The 23,781-nt window shown below is 41.2% G+C and overlaps 1 protein-coding gene across 1 annotated transcript in view; it reads right to left on the bottom strand.

Annotated features, from left to right (window-relative positions):
• Window positions 1–1,501: 1,501 nt before the first annotated feature.
• Window positions 1,502–23,781, bottom strand: part of SVEP1 (sushi, von Willebrand factor type A, EGF and pentraxin domain containing 1) — a gene marked incomplete at its 5' end in the record, with an annotated part of 65,147 nt that continues 42,867 nt past the window's right edge. The window contains 9 exons of the mRNA XM_009872075.1: window positions 1,502–1,532; window positions 3,612–3,705; window positions 6,516–6,611; window positions 9,624–9,719; window positions 14,406–14,576; window positions 15,463–15,639; window positions 17,091–17,264; window positions 20,870–20,933; window positions 22,806–22,961. Coding sequence (XP_009870377.1) covers window positions 1,502–1,532; window positions 3,612–3,705; window positions 6,516–6,611; window positions 9,624–9,719; window positions 14,406–14,576; window positions 15,463–15,639; window positions 17,091–17,264; window positions 20,870–20,933; window positions 22,806–22,961 — 1,059 coding nt within the window. The remainder of the gene's footprint in view (window positions 1,533–3,611; window positions 3,706–6,515; window positions 6,612–9,623; window positions 9,720–14,405; window positions 14,577–15,462; window positions 15,640–17,090; window positions 17,265–20,869; window positions 20,934–22,805; window positions 22,962–23,781) is intronic.

Genomic DNA, 23,781 nt, shown 5'->3' with positions numbered 1-23,781 from the left:
CAGGAATGCTACAAAAGGTAAATCTTCTTTCTCCTCCTTCTTTCCCAGTGCTGACTGCAAGTCATGCTTTTCTGTTACTACTGGGAAAAATGGAGCTTCTGATCAATGACTCTCAAGTTGCCACTCAAACATCTTTAATAGATCAGACTTTTTGCTAACTGATGATAATTACCAAACACTTGACCTCAAAAAATGCATGTGATTTCCACCTTGTAGTTCCACCACCCTGCTTAACCACAGGTAAACCTTAGCATCTCAATTCATTAGAGCATGACTTAATGATGTCATTCAGATGCATGTTATCCTCACTCAGGTGCAATGGGTTCAACAGTGTGAGAAAGAGAAATCTGACAGCATCCGTGCTCTCATTATTTCTCACTCAGTTGAGCATTTCTGCCTGTTTGAGTACTCAAGAAAGGCCTTTTCCAGTTCTCTGAGGGTTCTGCATTAACATAAATACAACCTTTCTGTAAGCAAACAGCAACGTTTCACCTGTAAACATAACTGGTGCCTTCTCTCTCCATCCTAGGGGCAGTCAAAGTTTGGGACCCAAATCCCATGTATCAAAAGCATTCACCTAGCAGACAGCTGCTAGACATGCATTTCATAATTTACACAGCAAAGGGACGGTGGTTACAGGCAGGTGGTGAGTCCCATGGCAAGTAGGAAGCACAAGTTTCAGTGGTCGGCCTGCTTCCCACTGCTGGATCCTGGATTATCCAGCTTTAGAGCTATACCTGAACTCCTGTAAGCCTAAAAGCCATGGAGGCTATTGTTGGCTAGACTTGTTCCATCCTTCTCTAAACGGCATGATGTTCTCTCATCTTTTTTAACATTTTTAACTAATTTACCAACACATCGCAAGTAAAATTCATGCCAATGCCTTCCATTAAGCCACTCTCCAATTATGCTAATGTCACACAATATACATTACAGAATCTTCTTTTTATGCCCACCAGAAACGCTGGTTACAACATGGACTTCATCCGATGTACTTCTAATTTACATCAGCATTTGTTCAGAAACAGGCCCAATGCAAAGTTGAGCATCTCTGTTATCCTTGTGTAACTATTCTTTACTGTTGAGCTGCTGGACAGCAGTATGCTTTGGCAGACGGTAAGCAGAATCATCACATTCTGTTTAATCACGGTTGGCAGCACAGTATGGTTTAATTAGCTGATTATATGTAAGAAATGGGAGGGTCTTCACTTTACACAACCACCTCCTCAGTGGACAGTTGGAATCTTTAAATTTTTATATGTGTATGGTGGGGGTGTGTGTGTGTAGCAGCATATATTTGATAATACTTTTGTAAATGAAAAATACAGAGCATTTCTTTAAAAATGGAAAGGTATAGTAAAAATGTATCACAAAATAAAATACAAAACGTGGGAGCTGAAGGGGAAGGAAAGCAATGGATTTGATTTACAACGCATCAGATTCCAAGCCCTGGTGCCTAGACTGAAGAAAGATATCTGAATGTAGAACTGCTGCTCTGATGTTAAAAAGGATAGAATCCAGCCTTTCGTTTCCTGCATGAAAAAAGACAAACAAAATAAAATCAACAATGTACTGAACATACCAAACAAGATCAGCAGTGAGGCACAAGAGGACGATGTCTAAAAGTACATAAAGCTGACTGCCACAGCTTGAGATGGCATACTGAGAGGGGAAGAGGGTGGTGGGTGTGGAGAATAGAGGTACCTGGCATTTAATGTAAATCATGACTCATCACAGAGTGGTTTGGAGCTAATCTTGTGCTGGATGCTGAAAAAACGGTTTTGGTCCTTTCAGCTTCCCCTTATAAATCACAGTCAGTCTTTGCTATCATGTCATTTACTCCTGTTCTGCCTGCATTGTTTTCTCAGTCAGAACGGTATCGTACCCTGTAAAGAGCCACCAGTGGCTAAGACCAAAGCTTAACAAAATATGAAACAGATCCCAGTGCTTGTTTCTGTCCTCTCCCATCCACTCCTCCCAAGCTCTTGAAGTGACAAGCTGCTAGATCACAAGCCTGTAGGGCTAATGATCCATCTTTTATCTGGCTTCACAATGCTGCACAGAGCTGTGGACCTGGACAAAAAAAACAAACCCAAAAACCAAACAAGGGGAGTCCAGTTTGGTAGTAACTTTAAAGTTTTGCTTTGCCTCAGAGATAAACTCTATAATTTTTGCCTGCTAAGTCCACTGGATTTAGCAGGCTTTACATCTGTTTCACATCCTAAACTGAAATACTGTCAGACTTCTTACATGTAGCTTTCAGTCTAAAGCTGGATACTGTTTGTTGGCAGTACATTTAAGTAGCTTCACTTGGGTATATAATCACAGCTGGCAAATGAAAACTATTTATTTTGGACAACGTAATGTCTCAAACTGCATATTTTTTGCAGCTTAAAGACAATCAGAAAGACAGGGAGGAATTTCTGTCACTACTTGTCCAGAAAGAAGAATAAGAAAAAAGTATAATGCCACAGGCTTTGTCTGCATCCCTGAGAAAAACATTAATATTCAGCTGTTACTTAGCTCTCCAGGATAATGAACAACATGTTTAGTAAGAGCCTGTGTGAGCTAAGGCATAAGTATTTCTTGCTAGCATGTGTTTTATGGCCCTCATTAATATTGCATGCAGGGAGCAGGAGAACTCATGCTGCATGTTTCATTATTATATCTGATTCCTGACCACGACATCGTTGCCATTCCACCTGTCTTCCCTCTTCAGGGTTGCACATGGCTCTTAAGGGCAGCATGAAATAAAATAGCTTTCCAAAGGAAAACTGAGCCCTCTTCAGCCTGTCCTCAAAGCTAAACGCTCAAACTTTACAAGTTAACTTTAAAAAACAAAGCCTCAGTTAAGACTTGTCAATGCGCCTCACATAGAGATGAGGCTCACTGATTTGAAAGCTGCTGTCGGCCCCATTAGATGTGAACCAGCAAACCAGAACACAACCACTGGTAAAACTCTCTTTAAAAGAGAGCACACGTAAATCAGTTCTTCTTTAAAAGAGAGCACACGTAAATCAGTTCTTCTTTAAAAGAGGGCACACGTAAATCAGTTCTTCTTTAAAAGAGAGCATACGTAAATCAGTTCTAAGTCCAGGCCTTGGGGCTCAATACAAGGACCGCACTGCCAAGTGATTTGAACTTTGACTTTACTCAGGGGCACTGCATTAAAGTCTTTAAACAATTACACCACTCAACACTAGGTGTAAGAAGAGATATCACATCTGTTGCGTGACTCTAGTCTCGAATCTGGACCCAGCTGTGGTATATATACAGTTCAAAATGTACGCTTGTACACCGTAGGCCACTCAAATACCCCGGAGAACATTCTGTATTACACCATGACAAATGTTTCCATTTACACCATTAAAAATAAGGCTAAACTCTGATTGCACATACATGTACCATTTCCTGCATTTTCTAGAAGTTTAACAATCATTTTGGAATGCACTCTCTACTGTCTTTCTCGATTCCTCATAAATCATGAACCATCCAATTTACAGGTCCTAGAGATGTTCAAAACATGCAAAATTAACTACATGTTCTTCAGATGTAGAGGTCAGTAGGGTCCGATTCAGCCTAGCTATGGGACAGCGCTCAGCAACACTTACCTCGAGCAGTCATGTCCAGTCCATGACAAGGGACAATAGCACCGATTTGGTCGTATGCACTTCCCACCATTTAAGCAAGGCAACTGGCAAACAGCTGCATACAAATACACACAAATTGCATTAATGAGCACATCCACAACAAGCTGATTAAGAAACAGGACACTGAAAACCCAGCCAGCGTTATTCTCAAGACTACAACATTAAACATTTGTTGTGAGTCAGTTGTAAAAGATGGTTTGCTCTGGAAAGGGCATCCTTGGAAGTACCTCTCTGCTGAATGTGATGGGACCTCCACTGCTGCTTTTGCTGTCTGGTGCAGTGTACGAGCTGCATATAACAGCCTGTGTATAATTTTATGTTGCCCTAAAAATTCTGTTCTTTTGGCCTCAAGTTGAGACAAAGAAAGGAATTCAAGTGGATGCAGGAGGAGTAACCAGAATAGAAGAGTGAGGAGATCAGTAGCAGATTAGGGCTTATTTCTAGGAAGAAACTGTGGTGTTTATCTGAAAGGAATATGACAGCTAAACAGTAGCCAGGACAAGCAAACACTCAACATGGTAAAAAAGTAAAGAAAGAGACAGAATAAACAGAGAAAGTTAAAGGTCAGACAGGCATTTACAGATCAACACCAGGCAAGGAGTTACACTTCACATGATGGCCCCTTTATGGAGACAAGGAAAGGAAGCAGAGAATGACAGTAAGTTCATGAATGACACTGGATAGTCATAAGAGATGTGACTAGGTGACACAGGGTGTTTGAAATGGAAAACAAAACACTACTTTGCCTAGTAGGGTTGTTCTGAGACAGCTGTGAAATGGCTATGCTTACTTTTGTTTGACAGCCCAACCCAAGGATATCAAGAAGCCAAACAAAACTCAAAACTTCAAGTATTCCTATCAATTTTGAGATTGGAAGATAGAGCATCATACAATTTACAAACAGTTTTTGAGACTCCCTTAATGAATACCTTCAAATGCAAACATTTATATCACAGGAAAGCTGAAAAATATGAAGTCTTTTAAGCAGATAATGCTGATCTAGAGCACAGGCCTAAAGAATACTAGTGTGGATAAATGGTGGGTAATAACTTTGCAAGGAATATGCATCAGGAAACATTGATAAAAATGGAATTACAGGAAATGGAAATGAGTAATCACAGGGATGCAAAAGGAGATGGAAGTACACTATTCTGATTCCTTTGGGCTAAACAAGAACAAACAATGGCAGGAGGTTATACAGACGGACCATTCCTGTGCAATTAAGTGCACCAAGTTTGTCATGTTGAAAATGACTTCTGATTCTGGAATGAAGCATATGAATGAAACACCTTTAGCTCCAATTTATGTACATAATTATTCCTGTGAGATCAGCAGTTAAATATTTCTCATTTCACTTTGCTCTGTCATGGCAAAAGATCAAGACCAGTAAGTAAAATGAGAAGTGGTTTAATAACTTCATAAGCAGTGGTTATGAGCTTTTATGAATGGGCTTTGGCTCAGATGCAGCTACTCACTAGAATTTTTTCTTCAGCTACTGAAAAGCAAGTCAGCCTGAATAGATTTAAACTGCTGGCCCAAAAGCGAAAAAGCTGTCTATGCTCCTCAACCAGCTTTGCTGTTATAGTTGCAAAGTTTGTGATGTATGAGAGGAAATGATGCATTATGTACTAGGCAAGTGTCCCTTCAAAAGACAGTAGCTCTTAGTTAAAGCGTTCATTCTAGAATTTCACTTTGTGGAAGGATGGTTGGGTTTGCAGTGTATCACACAGCTTATTCCCCAGACTCATTATTCTTATCAGTTGAACAAACAATGTGAACATTCATTAACAAAAGCACTAACTCCTCCTCCGGTTCTCCCAATCAGCCACTCCAACGACTTGCAGGAAGGCAAAAGGGGGCTTTTGTGTTAAAGCCCTGTTAACAATCAGTCATGATGTATCCAGACAATAAAAATACAGTAAGGAAAATAAAATACTCTTTAAAAAAAATATTTAACACTTATTACTGATTGAGATTTAATAATGATTGAAAGACACTTCAAGGACCACTCAATTGCTATGAGTTTTACTGGCTATTCCCACAGAGACAAGCCTTTCAGAAACCAACATTTGCCTAGTCTCCATGTGGAACCGTATATGCCAGATTTGGGCTTAAATATTACCCCTAACTGCAAGTCAACTCATCTGACAAGCTGGTGTGTCAGGACACAGTTCTGGTGCCTAGAACCACTGTCCGCACCACTTAGGTGTGCTACATGCCCTTCAGCCTTGGTGAGGTCCAGGTAAGAGATGTAGTAAAACTCAGCACATGCTAAAACGCAGCACATGCTAAATTTGTTCAGAGAACTTAGATAATACCTAATGTAAGGTAGTTATGTACAATATACATGGTACCTTACATGGATCTCAAGTACCCATCAAACCCAGCCAAATCCTTGTTTTGCTCTGTCCTCTTGCATAGCTCAGAGCCCAGGCAGTAAGTGGGAGTCCCCACACTAAACAGCTATGTGGTGAAAAACCTCTGTAGTACATGCAGCTTGTTGTGAGTTTAATGGTGACATGCACGTGCTGAAGATGAAAATGAAATTCTATGTCTTCCTGGAACTGACAGTCTAGCTTTATTCTCTCTGGAAATCCTTTTTCCTCTGCATTGCTTTATCAGAGAGCACTCTTGTGCATGCTGTCTGTCCTTCCTGGGAGCAAACTTTTCTGAGGATTTTAAAGACTCATCACCCTGAAAACAGTTTGCAGCTGGGGACAGCAAATCCTCACGGAGTATTACTGCAAGCCTGGGTCTTCCTGTGAGATGCTTAGTAGTTCTACAGAGTCCTTAGTGAATTGTGCTAGGTATTCACAGTACAGTCACAAAAAGTGAGAAAAAAAATGGAGGTGGAAGGCATTTTACCTATATGGCAGCGTGATCCAGTCCATCCAGGGGGGCAGTCACATTGGTAAGGGGCCACACAACGACCTCCATTGAGACACGGCAGGATGCATATTGCTGAGGAGAGGAAAAGAGAACCAATGAAAAGAACTATCTCCCATGAAAGCAAATCAAATAAACTGTGCAAGAAAAAAACTTTCGTTTAATTAGAAACTCTTCTATTGCTCGAAGTGTTTGCATGCAGTACCAGCAGAGTTGAGTACTATCTACCCACAAGGCATCAGCAGCACGTATGACTGGCATGGCAGCTGGAAATGAGAAGGAATGATGACAAACAGATGGACAGACTGGAGCAACTGCTAGCGTCCTTCAGATGCCGAGTCCTTCAGATGCCTGTAGACTCTGTGCTCACTGGAAATGAGGATTGTTTGCTTGTTTCTCATAGTAATATCCAAACATCGCTTACTTCTGTTATGATGGCTACAAAATCAGTTCATGCTTTATTTACAAACAGCTAGACTGTTTGTGGATCCCCTGGGTTTCCACAATGTATCATCCAAAACAATTAATCTATGCACTGCCCATAGGAAAGCATTTGGTTTGGGCCACTGAAAACAGGATGAGACAGGTCACACCACAAGCTCCCCACAGAAAAAAAGCTTTGATAAAAAGTTTTTTTTTGGTGCAATAGTTGACTCTGGCTGGAAGCTTTGCAGTGGAAACAAGGCAGACACCACGCAAATGATGTCCTCCGGACTGAGCACCAAGCAAGCTATATTGCTCCTCTAAGCAGATCTGCAAAATCGTCCAATGCGCACACTGTTCATAACTACCCTCACAAAACTACCATCTCCACTACCCTAACTGAATGAAGAGCTTATATGAATATGCTCTAATAAGAGCAAGAGTTGAGCTCACAAGACTAACCCATATCACCAAGAATTACTTGTCTGTCCGAAGAAGGGCAACAAAGCTGGTGAGGTGTCCCGAGAACAAGTTTTATGAAGAGCAGCTGAGGGAACTGAGGTTGTTCAGCCCGGAGAAAACAGGGCTCAGGGAAACCTTATCACTCTCTACAACTACCTGAAAGGAGTAAGCAACAAGCAACAGGACACGAAGAAATGGCATCAGGCTGCTGCAGGGGAGGCTTAGATTGGGTATTAGGAAAAATATCTTAATGGAAAAGTTGTCAAGGACTGGGAGAGGCTTCCTAGGGAAGTGGCTGAGTCACCATCCCTGAAAGTATTTAAAAGACATGTAGATGTGGTGCTTAGGGACATGGTTTAGTGGTGGATCTGGCAGTGTTAGGTTGGTGGTTGGACTTGATGATCTCAAAGGTCTCTTCCAACCTAAATGATGCCATGATTCAACGATTAAACAAATAGTGCTCTGCATGTTTTTCAGAGTGACCAGGTCTCTGTCAGGAAGACAAATCTGCTTTGTTATCTGTGAAATACACTGTGAACCACAAGGTGACCGAATTCTGTCAGAGCTCTGTGGTCCCACCTGTGGCCTGATCCTGACAGATTAGTCTTTAATGGTAGCACTCAAAAATCCCTTTGACTTTCAGAATGGGCCCTCAAATCAAGACCAAATCTATCTTTTCTGTTCAGTGGTGCACCCTGCTTGACAAGCAACACTGTAAAACTAAGATGGCACTAACCAATTGCGGGAATCCTTTTTGCTTCTCCTCACTAGAAGAGCTAGCACCTGTATCTGCATGAAGTGTGATCTGGCTAGTCAGCTGCCTGTTCATTTTCTTCATACAGGAAAACAGGGCCTGAATGAGCATGACAGATCAACATGGCTGGGGGCATAAAATTTGCCCTCCGGTCCTGAAGAATGTATTAAATATCATTACTAATGGTAAAGTAAGGAAATCAATTGTGGCAGGCCAAACACAATTCTGCCACACACATGGCTCAGTACTCTTCTGCTCAAACCATGAAAAATACTGGGCTGAGTTTGCATGTCTATTTATGATGGTACTGACATACACAGGGATAGCAAAAGAGAGGCTGTCTGAATGTACCACATAGTTGGAGTTTCCGTAAATGCAGAAGTATAAAACTTGCCTATTCTCCTCATTCTCTGTTTACAGCTAATCTGTGCCATGTGGAACTGACACTGCCAGAGAGAAAATCTGAAAGCTGCAGAGGAAGATTTGGAAGACCATTTTAAGATGTGACACGTCTACCTAGCAAAATGCTTGAATCACATCCCTCTCCTTCTCTGTGAGGAGGTCCCACATCTTTTCATAGGTCTCCATGGACACTCAGAGCTAGGCACAGTGACACCACCTCATTTGCAGGTGCTCTTGGACATGCTAAAGCTTTACGTCAGGGCCACACTGGGTACTGAATACAATGCAGGCAGTTTCCTTTTCTGTCCACATAGACCCATGTGTACAGTGATAAGGCTTCTCGTGTAACAGATATGCCATTATGAAAGGATCTCAGCCCTCCCAAATTCCTTGTGCTATGACCATCTCAAAGAAAATATAACACATGGCACAAACTGGCATCTCCAGTGTCACCCAGGGAATCTCTGACAGACCTAAACTCCAGATTTAGCTCTTTTCAAACAAAACAGATCTAATTCTCTAACTCTTCAGAGATCCAACTCAGGAAAAGCCAGCCCAGTACTTCTGGGTTACAAGTACACAGGTCAGGAGGACAGCACAGAAAGGAAACATAGTTGTATTATTCAGACATGAATTGATCAGGTTCATAATCACAGACTGATAAAAAAGGACGCTAAGACACAGCCACCTGCAGAACACCACACCTCTTCTGTTCTTCCCCCAAAATTATCATGTATTACTATTAGAAATAGACACTGGAGAACTGAAGCATGCTGTTCTTCAACCATAGTGAAAGAACACCCAACCCAAAAATCACATCAACTAAAAAAGCGCTTGTTTTGGTTTGGAGTCGTCAGGGAATGGTAATTTGTCTAGAAACAAGCTGTCAGCTGGTCCCTCCTCTCTAATTCACCAAGCAGAATAATGCAATGTTTTTTATGGTTTTGGCTCTTATGCCTTTAATTTTCTCACGTGTTTCACTGCAGTAAATTCACTTGGCTTACCTACAACATCCTTAAAAATACAGTTAGGGATTATATACATACGTTCCTCACAGAGACGACCCATCCAGCCATCTGGACACGAGCAGGCATTTGGCCGCTCACAGATGCCACCATTCTGACATGGGAACCGACAGACAGCTGAAAAAAATAAGATTTTGTTACAAACTCTACGCAGTTCATTAGAAGCTTAGTAATTCAACATCTTGCACAGACTTTTGCAGCTGTAAAGTTCAGAGCAGAACAAACAAATGCAGTGATGTTCAGAAACAGGACTTTGATTTCAAGGGCTACATAGTTTTCTGGCACTATGTGTCTGACTAGGTACTGTGAGCAAGAACATGGGAACTGTTAAGACAATTAAAAATTGTCCGTGACAAAAGGAAAACTTAGATGTTTTTAGTGCAGTTGGGTAAATTATTTGGTCAATGTTTCAAGGCTGACACTATGCTTTATCTGCCTTAATTAGTATTTTTTATTTTTTTGTAAACAAAAAACCCTTTTAAATTAACTCTAAAATAAAATCAAACTTTCTTCTAACCTTGGTATGAAACACCAAGATGATGCCATCTGGCATAATACAGGATTTGTTGAAAGTAAGATTACATATTCTGGTAGAACAAGTGATTTTTATTGTACTGTCATCTAGCACAAGGAGGAACCCAACAAGCATGTGGCAGTCGCGCAGTGAAGTGTTTACCAGAACCAAAAGTGTGATGATAAACCTCACTCAGCAGTTATTCTGACTGGTGCTCCTCGGCTCGCACACCTCTTAGTAAGCACTTGATCATAAAAGTGAGGAATTTGAAAGGGACTCTATCATGCTAATCCAATACATTGCCTGGACAGCCTTCAGACTTCATTTTTGTTTCTCTGACATTGCATCATATCTTGGCTAACACATCCAGGGAAACCAGGCGTACTTTACAGTTCAGGTGGCAACTAAGTACAACAATATTAGACAGAAAGACCATTGGAGGAAGTACAACCCTTGTCATGTTGGTGTAAATATTCTACACAGAAGATCAAAAATTGTGGCTTCAAAAAAATACTAGAGAACAAATAAGTAATCACACTAACTTCTAATTATTCATAATTATGAACACATAGTAACCTCAGGAAACTCAGTCTGAATTGTTAATTGCATCCTATCTTTAATTAGTTACCAGGCGAGCAAAATCCAAGGCTTTGAGTGTTTCAGATCTTGTTCAATGTTAGTATTAAATACAAACAGTGGTTTAACACACTCAAACACTGTTCAGACCTGAGCTCCACATTGGAAAGAATGCAAATCTTCCCCTGATAGAGCCAAACTTGAGTCACTCTTGCAGCTAAGTCATGTCAAGCCGCAAGCTACAGCTTGGAGTCTCCTGAAATCAGGCCAAAGCTTTTGCCATTTTAAATTTCAGTCTCAACAGCCCTCCCATCAAATGTCAGCTGATAACGATAATGGGAAGAGACCTTAGGCCCCGGCAGGTTCACAGAAGTTGCAATATTTTAACAGGTATTTCGAACAATTTTTCTCGTGAAGATCTGTGACTACGCAGATAGCTTGTCTCGGGGTGTTTACTAAAGCAGAATAGTGTGCCAACTAGATTTCCTTTGCGTAATTAAAATTTATGAAATTTGAATAAAAAGCCATTTAAAGCTTTAGGTCATCCATACCCCTTAATGTGTAATGTGATAGTAGGTAAAAAGATTTGTGTAAAAATGATATCCCATGTTATATTCAAAGCCCATGAAAAATGGCCTCTGAAATGTATCTTCTCTGCCTCAGTCAATAGAGAGGACACAGATATTTCATGAGCTAAAGAAACTGCTCTGTATGGCAACTCTACTACACTCAGCAATCCAGGATTTCAGGCAGAGATATGCTTTTTCTGGATTTCTGCCCAGGCTCTGTTTGTGAAACCGAATGAGTAAGACAGTATCATTCCTAGGTGTGCACTTGTTATACACCAATTTAGGCAGGCAGAGACTCTGTGTCTGTAGCTGTAGGGATTATTCTTCACTCGACAGACAAAACTAAAGGTTCTTGTGAGAAGTTAAGCTGGGATCTCATTCTCTTTTTTCGCTATTGTAAAAGCTGGCAGGACAAATGCGGTTCTCATGTGCTGGGGAACAAACGGGAACCATTAACAGTGAATTAAGTCAGTGGTAGCAGATCTCACATCCATGGTGTCAGTCTTAATTTTTGCGATTCCGTTGTAAATCCATGCATAAGAATTATTTCCACAGGACACAAAAGCATTACACTGCTGCAAGATAAACACGGGCAAGAAGGGGAAAAATAATTTCTGATATCCGTTCTCAGCTTTGCCGAAAAAGCTTTCCTGTGATTGCAAGTGAACAATTTCCTCCATGCCTCAGCTGCACTTTCATAATGCTCTTGTTTGCTGACAGGGTACAAGCATTTTTGGTCACCAGCTCCACACTGACCTCTCCTAGTCAGCAAGATGTGGGCAGAGGGCAAAGAGACAACACAGAAGAGAGGAAAAAACTCGAGAGACAGACAAGCTCTGTGCATCTATGCAGCTTGCTGAGTCTTGCAGGTGTTTACAATCTGCAAATCCAGGTTAATACTTCTCACCTCTGAAACTCAGATCAGAATCTGTCCTGCAATTTCTAACCAGCACTGATTCAGGCTAGTGCAGCTGTGGTGACAGCTCTCCCAAAGAACCTAACGAAGTCTGCTTTTTAATTATAATATTTACGTTAACTAACCTGTTCAACTGGGCCAGAATGTTTCAAGCAGGCTTAGGACACAGTAATAATCAACTTGCAAAGCCAAAAACAAGAAATGCAGCATGAGTCATTGCAAAGAGTGCTTTCATGTTGCTTCTGATGTAGGCCACAAAGGCTTGGGTCCTGTAGGCCTTTTGTTAGGCAAATCCTTCAAATGAATTATAAAGCAGTTTTGAGAGATTATTTTGACATGTGTCATGAAAACACAGGTCTGTCCTCTCAGAAACATCTTTAGTCCTTTTTAATTTCCCTTTCAGGTGCAATGAGGGAGGGAATTGTTATTTCTCTCCCTTAATACACCAAAAGGCTGGTTGTTTTGCTTTGTTTTCCTGCACTACAGCCTGATCACTTGTCCACCTCATCACTTTGTTTTCTGAAAAAATTCTCCCTACTACTCACTGCTCTGAACACTCCTAGCAGACTCCATGGTGTTGCAAACAGGACACATATTTGACAGCGCTTTGCAACCACTGGCAAGAAGTTCTCTTAGCAGAAAACTACAGCCTTTGGCATAAAGAAGGGTTCTGTGTAACTAGTAAATACTAAATTAGAATAAAAAGTAAAGGCGGTGATATTAAAGGGACAGTTGAAGAATTTGAAGCGTTACAGTCTGAAAGATAATAGCCAATTAATGTTGCTAATGAATTGTAGCTTAGCTAGAGTAGCTATTACGCAGAGATCCCTTCAACTCTGTAGCCACCATAGTTTAGGAAGAAATTATGAGATACTTGGCAAACTTTTCATAAAGGGCTTGCTTGGTGCTTTGGGAGTGTAAATTTCTAAAGAGAGTTTTGGATACTGTACACCTGGTGCTTTAGCTGTAAATCTTCTCTACATGGCTACTTGAAATGTGATTCTCCATGGCAATGGCAAGCAATGGCCACATAATCAGAAGCTTGCATTTCAGGAGCAGCTTTTCGGTTCAGGAGTGTTCAGGAGTTACAAGCCTACCTCTTTGGTTCTGGGTCTTCCCAAAATCATCTACTGATCTGTGATTTTTATTCAAGACAATTGTAACTATCACATACAGAATTTTAAGAGTGCCTGCTTTCATAGAGTAGTGCAACTCAGCTTGTTTAGGTCTTAATGTTCATAACATTTTGCTGTCAGAATTCACATCAAAAAACTCACAAGGAGACTCTGATTATTCAGGATTAGCACAGTATACAATCCTCCATCTCCAAAGGATTTCTGACCTAAACAGAACATCACCAGGGAGTGAGCAAGTATTGTTGCTTCTGTTTTCCACATAGGGAGATGAGATGTGCAGAAGGAGAGGCAGATCTGACAACGTTTATAATGGCTCTAATACTCCCAGATTAGTGTCCTGGCCCTTTTCCTCTTTAAGGTGCTTTAAGGTTTTTTTGCTTTTAATACACTTCTAAACAAAACAGCTGAGGGTCAGTTTGTAGTATCGCTGCTGTTACACTACCTGAGATAAGACTTCTGGGTGCAGCTAACTCACTGCTCTGTAGCCACCTGGCTGCAGAAGGTTAGTCAATCTTCTGATATGGAAATGGCATATGGCAAAGCCTCCTCTACTGAGGGCCTGTGACCCTGGAACCCTTTTGCTATGCCTCATCCTTGGTTTTACATTAGTGTTTGAAGATGCTTGTATCTGGTTTCAGTTACTCCGTTTATCTTCTCTTCTGTTTTGTGTGGGTTTCTCCCATTTTTTGTTCAAAACTTTTTATATTTTTGAAACTTCTGTATGGAGGAGTTCCTTCTGTAATTCCAACAATTGAATTTTTTAGCTCAACAAACCAAAATTGGCATTTTCCTGCTGGTATGACTGGTTCTGTCACTTTCTCACAGAAGATGTGAGGAGAGAGGATCCTAGGTATGGCATACAGCGCTGTAGCAAAAGAAACTGTAAGTTTAGCAAGGACTACATAGAAAAACTGTGAAAGCTCTCTCTTTCACTTGGAAATGAAGTAACACCCTGCACTTTAAATGCCCTGAGTGAAACCATGACTACACTGAAACTAGAAAAAAAATCACTTTCATTTTTATTGCAGCTAGGATGACACCTCCATGCCTATGGCAAGTTACAATACTCTTCTGTTCATAAAAAAGACTAACCTTTGCAGGTAGGTGGTGTTGTCCAAGTTCCATTTTCTAAGCAAATGCTTCGTAGGGGTCCTTCCAGCATGTACCCACTGTAGCATGAATAGGTGATCATGTCTCCATACTGGTAGAAGCTACCACGAATCAGAGCATTTTCTGTGTGAGCTGGAGGGCCGCAAGATATCTCTAAAAAAACCAAATCATCCATAGACTGGTGAGCTGCCTATGTGACACCAGGTTTCTAACCTCAGACACAGTGCTTTGCATGAAGGACCTGGGAGGTGACAAAGAGACACCTCTGATGAGAAATCAGTAAGTAAGACTTCCTCATGGGGCAACACTCACAGAGACAGCCAGTATGTATACCCAGTTAGCAGGTGGATGGCCAGGAACACCAGTTTTAGGTAATGCAACAATGGCTGTATCTACTATATAGACCAGAAAATTTCAGATGGTCCCAGGATATACACGAGATTAGGTTTGCAGAGGTGATGTCATTGTTTGAACCAAACCATATTGTTTGCAGGAAGCCAAAGAACTTTCAGACATGCCTGCAAAACGACTCTATGCCTTCTGTCAGTCTCAATAAACACAATAAAAGGCAGCATCTCTCTCTTTGGCTCTCATCTCATCACCCATAATCTCAAAGGAATAGTCCTCAGGATATTTAAGGTATCCAACAATCAGTCCCAGCTCCAGTGTTTGTGAAAGGCAAACTTAAGAAGAAAATTATGGTAGGGCCTTGCAGACAGTAGGATGAATGCTCTTGGGGCATCAACCCACACAGACCTACTCTGTATCCTTTTAAAGAAACAACTCTGTTAGAAAGAAAGAAGAAACAGCTCTTCTGTAAGAGCTTCTTAGGTTGCTTTTATGTGTCTGGATCTCTCAGATTGACTCACTTCTCCAAATGGCGACAGCAGACAAAAGCTGTCTTCTTCTAGAATAACTGCATCTAGGTGAAAAGCACTGCTTACACATCTGTGTTGTCACACTTCTGTGTGATACAACTGTGGTCACCAACCCTCTGGAAAATACCAAGACCCTGCAGTACTGTACCTCATTTACTTACTTTCACACTTAGCTGTTGCTGGAGTCCATGTCTCATCAGCATTACAGGTGATCACAGACTGCCCTTTCAGCTGGTAGCCTTCCCTGCACCTGATGGATACATTCTGACCGACATAAAAATCCACCTCAGACAGAAGGGCATTCTCTGGGATTATGAAAGGCACAGGACAAGGGTTTGCTGTTCAGAAAAAAAGTGTGAAGGAAAAGGAGAAGGGAGGAAAAAGGGATGGAAGGAAGGAAGGGAATACTTGAGAATATTTTCTGCAAATTTCAAAATCAAATCATAAAGAAAAGCAATAAAAATGGATGCTGTACACAAGTTCGATTTGTAATTGGATGTAAAGTAATGAGATTTGGGTCATAAAATAATAAAAGGTCTGATTCTCTGCTGTCATATGGTTTGCTACCAAACTTTACTGATGCCAGCAGAAGCCATACTAAGGATTTAAGTGGAGAATATCCCACCTGTTACTATTAAATCGTTGTCTCTTGTCCTTCCTGTTTACCTTATCCTTACTAACAAAGAGAGACAGACCTATCCTACCTCTTGTTCTGAGGGGCCAAATCAACAAAGAGCTGCAAAAATGCAGGTGTTTGAGCAGAGACTTACTATAACATTCATTAATGTTCAGAACTTCTCTCATGATCTTGTTTATTGCTGTCTTTAAGCTTCCTGAGCTATTTTGCGTGGCCTATTGATCTCATCATGAATGTTTGAAAAGGTTGGACTCTGTATACAGCAGAGTCTGATACCAGTTTCCTGAAACTAGAATCCTGTAATACAAATATTAAGTGTCTCAATTAACCACTCTACAGTACATTTTAAAATTAGTTAAGACACATACAGCAACAAGGAAGGCTATTGTGGTTGTCTGCCCACACATGTGTAAGGTGCTATTTCACAGAATTACAGAATAATTTATACAACCATTAAGTCCAAGCTCCTTCTCAAAGCAGAGCCAGCTAGGTTAGAGGTTGCTCTGGTACATGAGCAGCTGAAATCTGAATGTATATCCAAGGACTGAGAGTGCAGGTGCTCTCTGGGTCCCTGTTCCTGTGTTTGACTGCTATGTTGGAGAAAAGTTTCTTCAAATACTTAAGTGGAGTTTATTGTGTTGCAACTTCTGTCCATTTGCCTCTCTTTCTACTCCTGTGGACCTCTGAAAAGTCTGCCTCTTTTTTCTTTACATTCTCAGAAGTCAGCGGCAGACAATAATGAAGTCTCCATTTTGCCTTATCCTCCAAAATTTTGTTACCTGTTCCTCATATATCAAACGGTTGACTACAATTGACTCCATTTTATGTCAGCTTTCCAACTAACAGAAGCTATGCAGACCATAGTTCATTCTTTTGCTGTCACAAGTTAGTACTTTAATATGTCTCAATAAACCGCTCCCTTTGTTCCTCTGTAAAAATAGGATGCACATCAACAAATCTCTCAACATAGGCCAAAACAATTTTTTAAACAAGTGACAAATCTTGCTCATGACCACTCCAGAAGAAAATGGCAGTAAATTTCCACAAAGATCTGCAGAAATGTTTCATTTACTGTCAGTTTAGATGAAGCGTAGCCTAGCCTATAGAGCTTAAAAACTGAGTCCACTATTTCATTACAAAGCAAACACACACGTTTACAGAGAGGCAAGGGATTACTCCATCTTCCATCTCTTGTGCACTCTGCTGCAGGTTCCCCTTCCAAGCTGTACCCCCTCTCGCAGAAATACGCTATTGTACTGCCAACTGTATTGTTTTCATAAATCGCCTTCCCATTCAGCAAAGAAACTGGAACTTTGCATCTGGTCTCTGCAAAGGAAGAAATCTCATTAATTCAGCTTGATAATAAATTCAGCTTGATACTAAACCTGGACTTCCAACAATTCCTGAATCACTCACACAATATGTTTAAAGTAGCAGCCACAGACAAACAAATTGTGAAGAGCGCTGACGGACAGTTCAGTATCTCTGGGAAGGAAATGTAGCCAAGCTGGAGAAGGAGCTCCTCCCAGTGATGTAGAAAAGCCACAGACGTGTTTTTCAGGCCAGCAAAATGCAGCAGTGCAGGGGAGGAGAGGACACATTTATAACTTCATACTGGATCCATGAAGCAAAACATGGAAATGGTTATTTCTTGCCACTGAGAGATACCACAGAAACATGCATCCCTTTGTACCCTCCTTTTCACCTGTCAAGAAATGCAGGTGAGATGAGATGCAGGATGGGTTTGGTGCAAGATGCTAACACTTAACTAAGTGTCCCCCTCAAAATTCTCATTTGTGTTTCTGAAGCCAGAAGCCAGATAGTCCAAGATGGGTTACCACGGCTACACAAGTGACTCTATTCTGTGCCCCATTTTTCATTTGTTTTTCCCAGGTGGCCTGTGTAAGGGGATGAATGCAAATTAAACTATCAGACAGACACAAGGCCATCAGGCAAGAGGCAGAGAGGAGCTGGTGAAGCAGCCATGCTAAAGTTTGTTCAAGATGGCCTTCTTCTGTTCAGCACTGCTACTGCGTGACTTTTCTTAGCTGCCTGGCTACGTACTACAGACTTCCTCTCTTACGTGGATTTCCTCTACCAACTTTTCAGGCTGCTACTATGCAGTCTGCAAAGCATTAGGGCACTGTAGCGCACAGTGATCTGTGCATTCTGTGGCTGCCCAGCACTGCATCTGATGGTCCTTAGCCCTCATGCAGTTTTCATGGCTTTGGTGACAGGAACCTAACATCTGCCTTGAGTAGAAGACCATTATCTGTCTTACTTCAGTGAAGCTGTCAGAGCACGCAGGTCCCTTGTGCATCTGCGTGTGCAGCTGGGTGTGCGGACATCAACATGTCAGCTCCAGGTAAGAATGGCAGGAGCAGCTATGAAAAGCAAGGAGGATACTGGGTCTAGAGTCTAGTTTGGGAGACCTGAGGAGAGTGGAGGTTAAGGGTTGAGCTGTCAAGATTGTCTTTGGGGCCCAAAGTTCAGAAAAAGATAATCAACTTAATAATTGACTACAGAAGTCTGCTGGGAGAAAAGTCACTTATCCTTGCAGTCCATCACCTTTTGTTAGGGGTTTGATTTTCTTGGATGGCAAGTAACCTCATCTCTCATCAAGCTTGTTAAAGTGCAGATTAAAACCTCAGGAAAATTTTTTTTTAAGCTTTTTCTTGGTAACAGGCAGTGCTCTTTGTGACACACTTCATTTTTCTGGCACTATTTTTCATCATAGAATTGTTTAGGTTGGAAAAGACATTTATGATCATTGAATCCAACCATTAAATACACATTACAGAACTGTTTCCCAAAAGCAGCTCAATCCCAGGATCATACGATATGCAAGCATAAGGAAGGAGCTATTTCTTGAGCTATTTCTTATTCCAATCGGAACATGTCAAGCTATAAAACTGAACAGTTACCTTCACACAACGGCAAAGGTTTACTCCAGCTCCCATTGGCAAGACACGTGATATTCTGGGGCCCAACAAGATGGTATCCAGAGATGCACACAAAAGTTACATTACTTCTGTATGTGTTGAAATGGCCTCTGCTTTTTCTATGGAGGGATGCAATCCACAAGTAATTCCTAGGAGAGGAAAAAGCTTTTTTGGTTTTATGCAGACAATGAAGGACATTCTGCCTATCTGTTACACACTGACAGCTCTGTTCACACACTGAATTAATGGAAAGAGAGGAAGAAAGCAACTGTGAGGTATTATGTGGAGAAGAGTTACACAATGCCTTGCCTGCCTTCTCTGTCTGAGTGCAAGCTGCAAACAATGTATCTGATGGGGCTGTAAACTACCAGGGGTGTTCAGAGCGATCCAGAACACTTCTGAGTGTGCCAGAGGCTGCATTTGCAGTCTCCTTTGCTTCCTATACAGTGGAAAGTGATCTCAGGATGTTCCCAAGAAAAACGATCATAGTTAGAAAGGGTCTTGCCTCCTATCCTACACTTACTGCGGAGACCAGGCAAATTGGTCAAAGGTGAGAGACAAATGCAAGGGGTAGGACTATGATGTCACCATGAGAACAAGGGATACAAAATCTTGGCATTTTATTTATAAGCAGTACAAAATAAGTCATACATCCTTCTTTCCATGCTCCCACAATTAATCATCTTCTGCTGCACAGAAAGCAAAGATTTGATCCTAGGAAGAAGAGTCTTGATCTCCAGACATACAGAGTGGTCAGCACATATTAGCCTTGCCACTGTAGAGAAGAACCATCCCATCACATGATGTTCAAAGAGCTGCACACTACAATACAAGGCAAACCAAATACAGCAGGCCACACTCCACCCCTACTGACCCAAGCCCAACTCTATGCTTGTGCCATTTTAATGTGCCAAAAGGAGCTCCCTTCACATCAGAGAAGAACTGCCAGTGAGAACTTATCTGCTAGCTTTTCCTCTGGCTCCTTCTGTTACAGCTCTCCAACTGGAGCAGAGACTGGAAGCAAGCCAGCAAAAGCATTCCCTTGGTTTGTTCCAGGGCTCCCCTGGAAAACTGCCACCATTTGCTCTGCTTGCTACTTACGTGTGCACAAAGGGGCGGAGGGGCTCCACTTTTTGTCAACGTGGCAAATCCTCCGGCTTGGTCCCTGTAGCTCAAAGCCAGGGTCACAGCTGTAAAACACCTCACTGCCAAACAGGAACTCTTCTCCCTGGACAGATCCATTTTCTATCATGTCTGGGGGTCCACATGATACTCCTGTAACATAAGGAAAATGTTCCAGTCAGACATAATGCATATGGCCTGTCCTGTTCACAGATGCTCCAGTGGTTTTACTCTGAGAAACAGGGAAAGAACACAGCATTATCTGGGCATTCCCAGATATTTGCTGCTGAATACAAGAACAGTATCATGCCTGGTGCTTCCAGCTCCTGCTAAAAGACAAAATCTATTGTTTGTGCTGGCAGGAAGCCTCAGGAAATTCCACTGCTGCCCCTTACAGCCAATGGCTGAAGTCCACGTAAGTATTTATGTAGACAACTCTTATTTTGGCGCTCCAGTTAGTAAGCATTAGACACCTCACAGAAGTGAAGTACCTTTGAGAACAAGTATCCATAGAGTTACATTTGAGCATGCTAAATGCTTGTGACTTCTGGAAACTATAAAGTGTCAGAGGTCCTCAGTTACCCCAGAAATCATGACCTCAAGTGTCACAACTACTTAAACTTGGAAGCTGTCTGCACAGCTTTGTTAGGGATACAGGAGCAAGGCAGAAAGGTGTAGTGGTTTTCTTCACACTATTACCTGCACACATCAGCAATTCTGCAACTCCTGAGGGCTGCTGTCTGCGGTACTTACCAAAATTTTCAAGAAAAAGAAGATAGTATGAGTTATAAACCAAAATGAGCATGATTTCTGTTGTGTAAAATCATCCTTGACCAACACTAAGTGATAAACTCAGGTAGAACGTACTTCTGCACACCGGCATTGTGCCACTCCAAAGCTTGTTTTCTTGGCAAGTCCGTTCTGCATCACCCTGTGAAACAGAAGAAAATGCTCAAAGAATAACTTTAGTCAACTCTTTTCTCCCATCAACTCCAGTATCCAGCAAGGCCAGGATGTTTTCCCTTCATGTGCATCCCCTGTAAGGAGATAATTAAATACTACGTCCCCAATCTACTAGCAGAGTTTAGGGTAAAACTCCTTCCTGCAAAGTGACAGGTGTTTATAAACCAAAAGTTTGTGGGGTCAGCTAGTCAGTTCTCTTGTCCTTCTATCTGGTGTATAATCTTTCTTGTCAGTTTTACCACTCTTCTTCCCAGGAATGCATTAAGATGACAAATTTTCTCCTTCCAGGACCCATTTACAGAAAATTTAACTAGCATTTTTTTCAGCAACAGTATAAGCTAGTGTTTTACAAATGTAATGTACTGATTTTGACCACATCCCAAACACTCATTCTTTAAATTTCCTTATAAATAATGTTCTTTCTTTCTTATGTACAGGCTTTATAGCCAGACTAATAGCCTAGGATTTATTTCTTACTTTACTCCAAGGCAGAGAGAACAACTAAATTTGTTCCTTGAAGCAGTATACTCTCATTACAAAGCAAAGGGACAGACAATGGCAGCCGCTTGATGTGAGTGCTGTATGGCATCACACTCTATAGACTTTGCTTCCCATAGCAAAATCAGCAGGATTTCTTTTCAACAGCAAGGAGAGAGGCTGACGCTAGGTGGCAAAGCTGGGATACAAAGCTTGGAAGGACTTTTTAATGTATGAAAGCATTGCCTTATTACCTCCAAAATTACTTGAAACAGTAATTGTGTCTATCTGTCTACATACCAACCCACATCTCCATTCCCAGTGATAACTACGACAATACAATGCAAAATGAACTTATCGTTACCTAAGCATTCTCTAAACCCATCTTATTTTTATTCTGAGTGAGTGACTTCACTGGTGAATTCATATGCATGAAGTTCTTAAGTTACTATTGGCGTTAGGCCAGTCCAAAGGAAGCACAGGCAGCCATGCTGCTTGGTACTTAAAAAACACAGTGTTAAGAGCCAGCCTCTGTCCTGGGGAGACCTCACCACCTCATGCTTCTGGATGCAGCTCTGCCCTACTCTGCCATCACCTGGGGGTGGTGGAAGCCATGCGCCTCAGCAACATACACACCAGAGGCAGCTCTGAAGTGTTTTGACAATTGGACAGCAGTGCTGCTCCAAAGCTCAGGCAGGGATCAGAGCCCAATGCTCGTAACAAAGAAAATGGACAAGAAAGAACTTTGTTCCCTTCTTCAGGGAATAAAGCTGCCATTGAACCAAATGGAATCTCACTGCCTTACTAAAACAAGAGAGATCACTTTCATATCATCTAGCAATGTCATAGAACTGAGGGCACTGGCATTTATCAGAAGCTTTGAGTCTGAAAAGCTCAATGCAGCAGACATAAGGCTTGGGACATTATGGAATTGAAGGAAGAATGCAGTCTACCTCTGGCCAGAGAGCCAGTTCAAGGAAGTGATACATAAGAAATTAACTCTTTCATGATTTATGGTCACATTCATCTATAATGCTGTATTCTATGATTCTATAATTTGCAGAGTGCCGAAACAACTTTCTGTTAAAAAAAACTCTGAACACTGAAATGTATCTGTTGAATATATATATCTGAACAGGATGCTTATATTTGCTTTAAATATACCCTTAATTCACTCTAGGACTATCCTAGACATACCAGGAGCATTTTACAAACACTAACAACCACAGCAGATATCCAGTTTCTCTGGCAGTCGAAGGAATATATCAGTATGGACCAGATGTAATACATTCTCACAGTTATCACATAAGAACTGAAAATGACAACTAAAGGTTTAGAGTGCTTGAGATTTCAGCTTGCTTACTTGTAGTTCATAGCCAGAACCACATTTATAAAGAACCACGTCTTTGTAATTGTATTTAGTGCCAACCACAAATCCATCTTCTGGAGACTCTGGGGTCCCACAGGACACAGGAACGCAGATGTCATCAGAAAATGTTGGTATCCAAATGCCACTCTCCTGAAAAATAAATGTAATTAAAAGAATGAAGGCATCACTTTATATGCATATTTTGTATCTAAATGAAAAAAGTTAGGAAAATCATAGTAGAAACATCCCATGGCTGTGGATGTATAGATGTGGTTTATGTAATATTATCTGTGCAATCCTTAATAAAACTCAGTATACTTATGTCAACATAGACTGGAGCTCAGCTTTGGCAGGTATGTTCAGCTTCGACTTCCAAGACAGAAGGAACAAAATAAAAGGGGAAATAAAAGCTTGAAAAAGCACGTTCACTCATACAAGGTCACCTAATAGCTCAGGAGAAGAATGCAAACTACAGCTGCCTGATTCCATACTTTTCTCCTGGATCAATGTCTAACCCCATGGCTACATTCTTCAGTTGCCTTCTCTAAGGGAAGAATGATATCTGAAGAGACACTCATCAAACACACCTACTCCTACTTCCATAGATCTTTGAAATAGTAAAATAAGGGGAAAACCTTTCCTTATGAAGTACTGAATCTGCAAAACCATGCATGCTCAGCTTTTCTCATATGAGAAGACTTCCTTACTTTAAAGAGTCTATTTAAAAGCTTAAGTCAAGGTTGTCCACATTTAATGCAATAGGAGGCTACTAGCAGAATTGATGTTTGGTCTTTAACATATAGAGGATTCAAGTTTCTACACCTGCACGGCAAATTAAAATGTGTGATGCCTATTACTCTGCAGAAAAAAAGCTCTGTACACAATCCTCAAAATACGTTAGAAGTCTTGGACACAATTGTTTTAAAATCTTGCATTTGATTTATTCCCTGAAATGTGGTAAAAGGAATGT

The sequence above is a fragment of the Apaloderma vittatum genome, unplaced genomic scaffold, assembly GCF_000703405.1.
Source record: "Apaloderma vittatum isolate BGI_N311 unplaced genomic scaffold, ASM70340v1 scaffold7506, whole genome shotgun sequence".
NCBI classification, from domain to species: Eukaryota; Metazoa; Chordata; class Aves; order Trogoniformes; family Trogonidae; genus Apaloderma; species Apaloderma vittatum.
The sequence above is the reverse complement of the archived record's forward strand: the minus strand, read 5'-3'. Positions and strand labels throughout refer to the sequence as shown.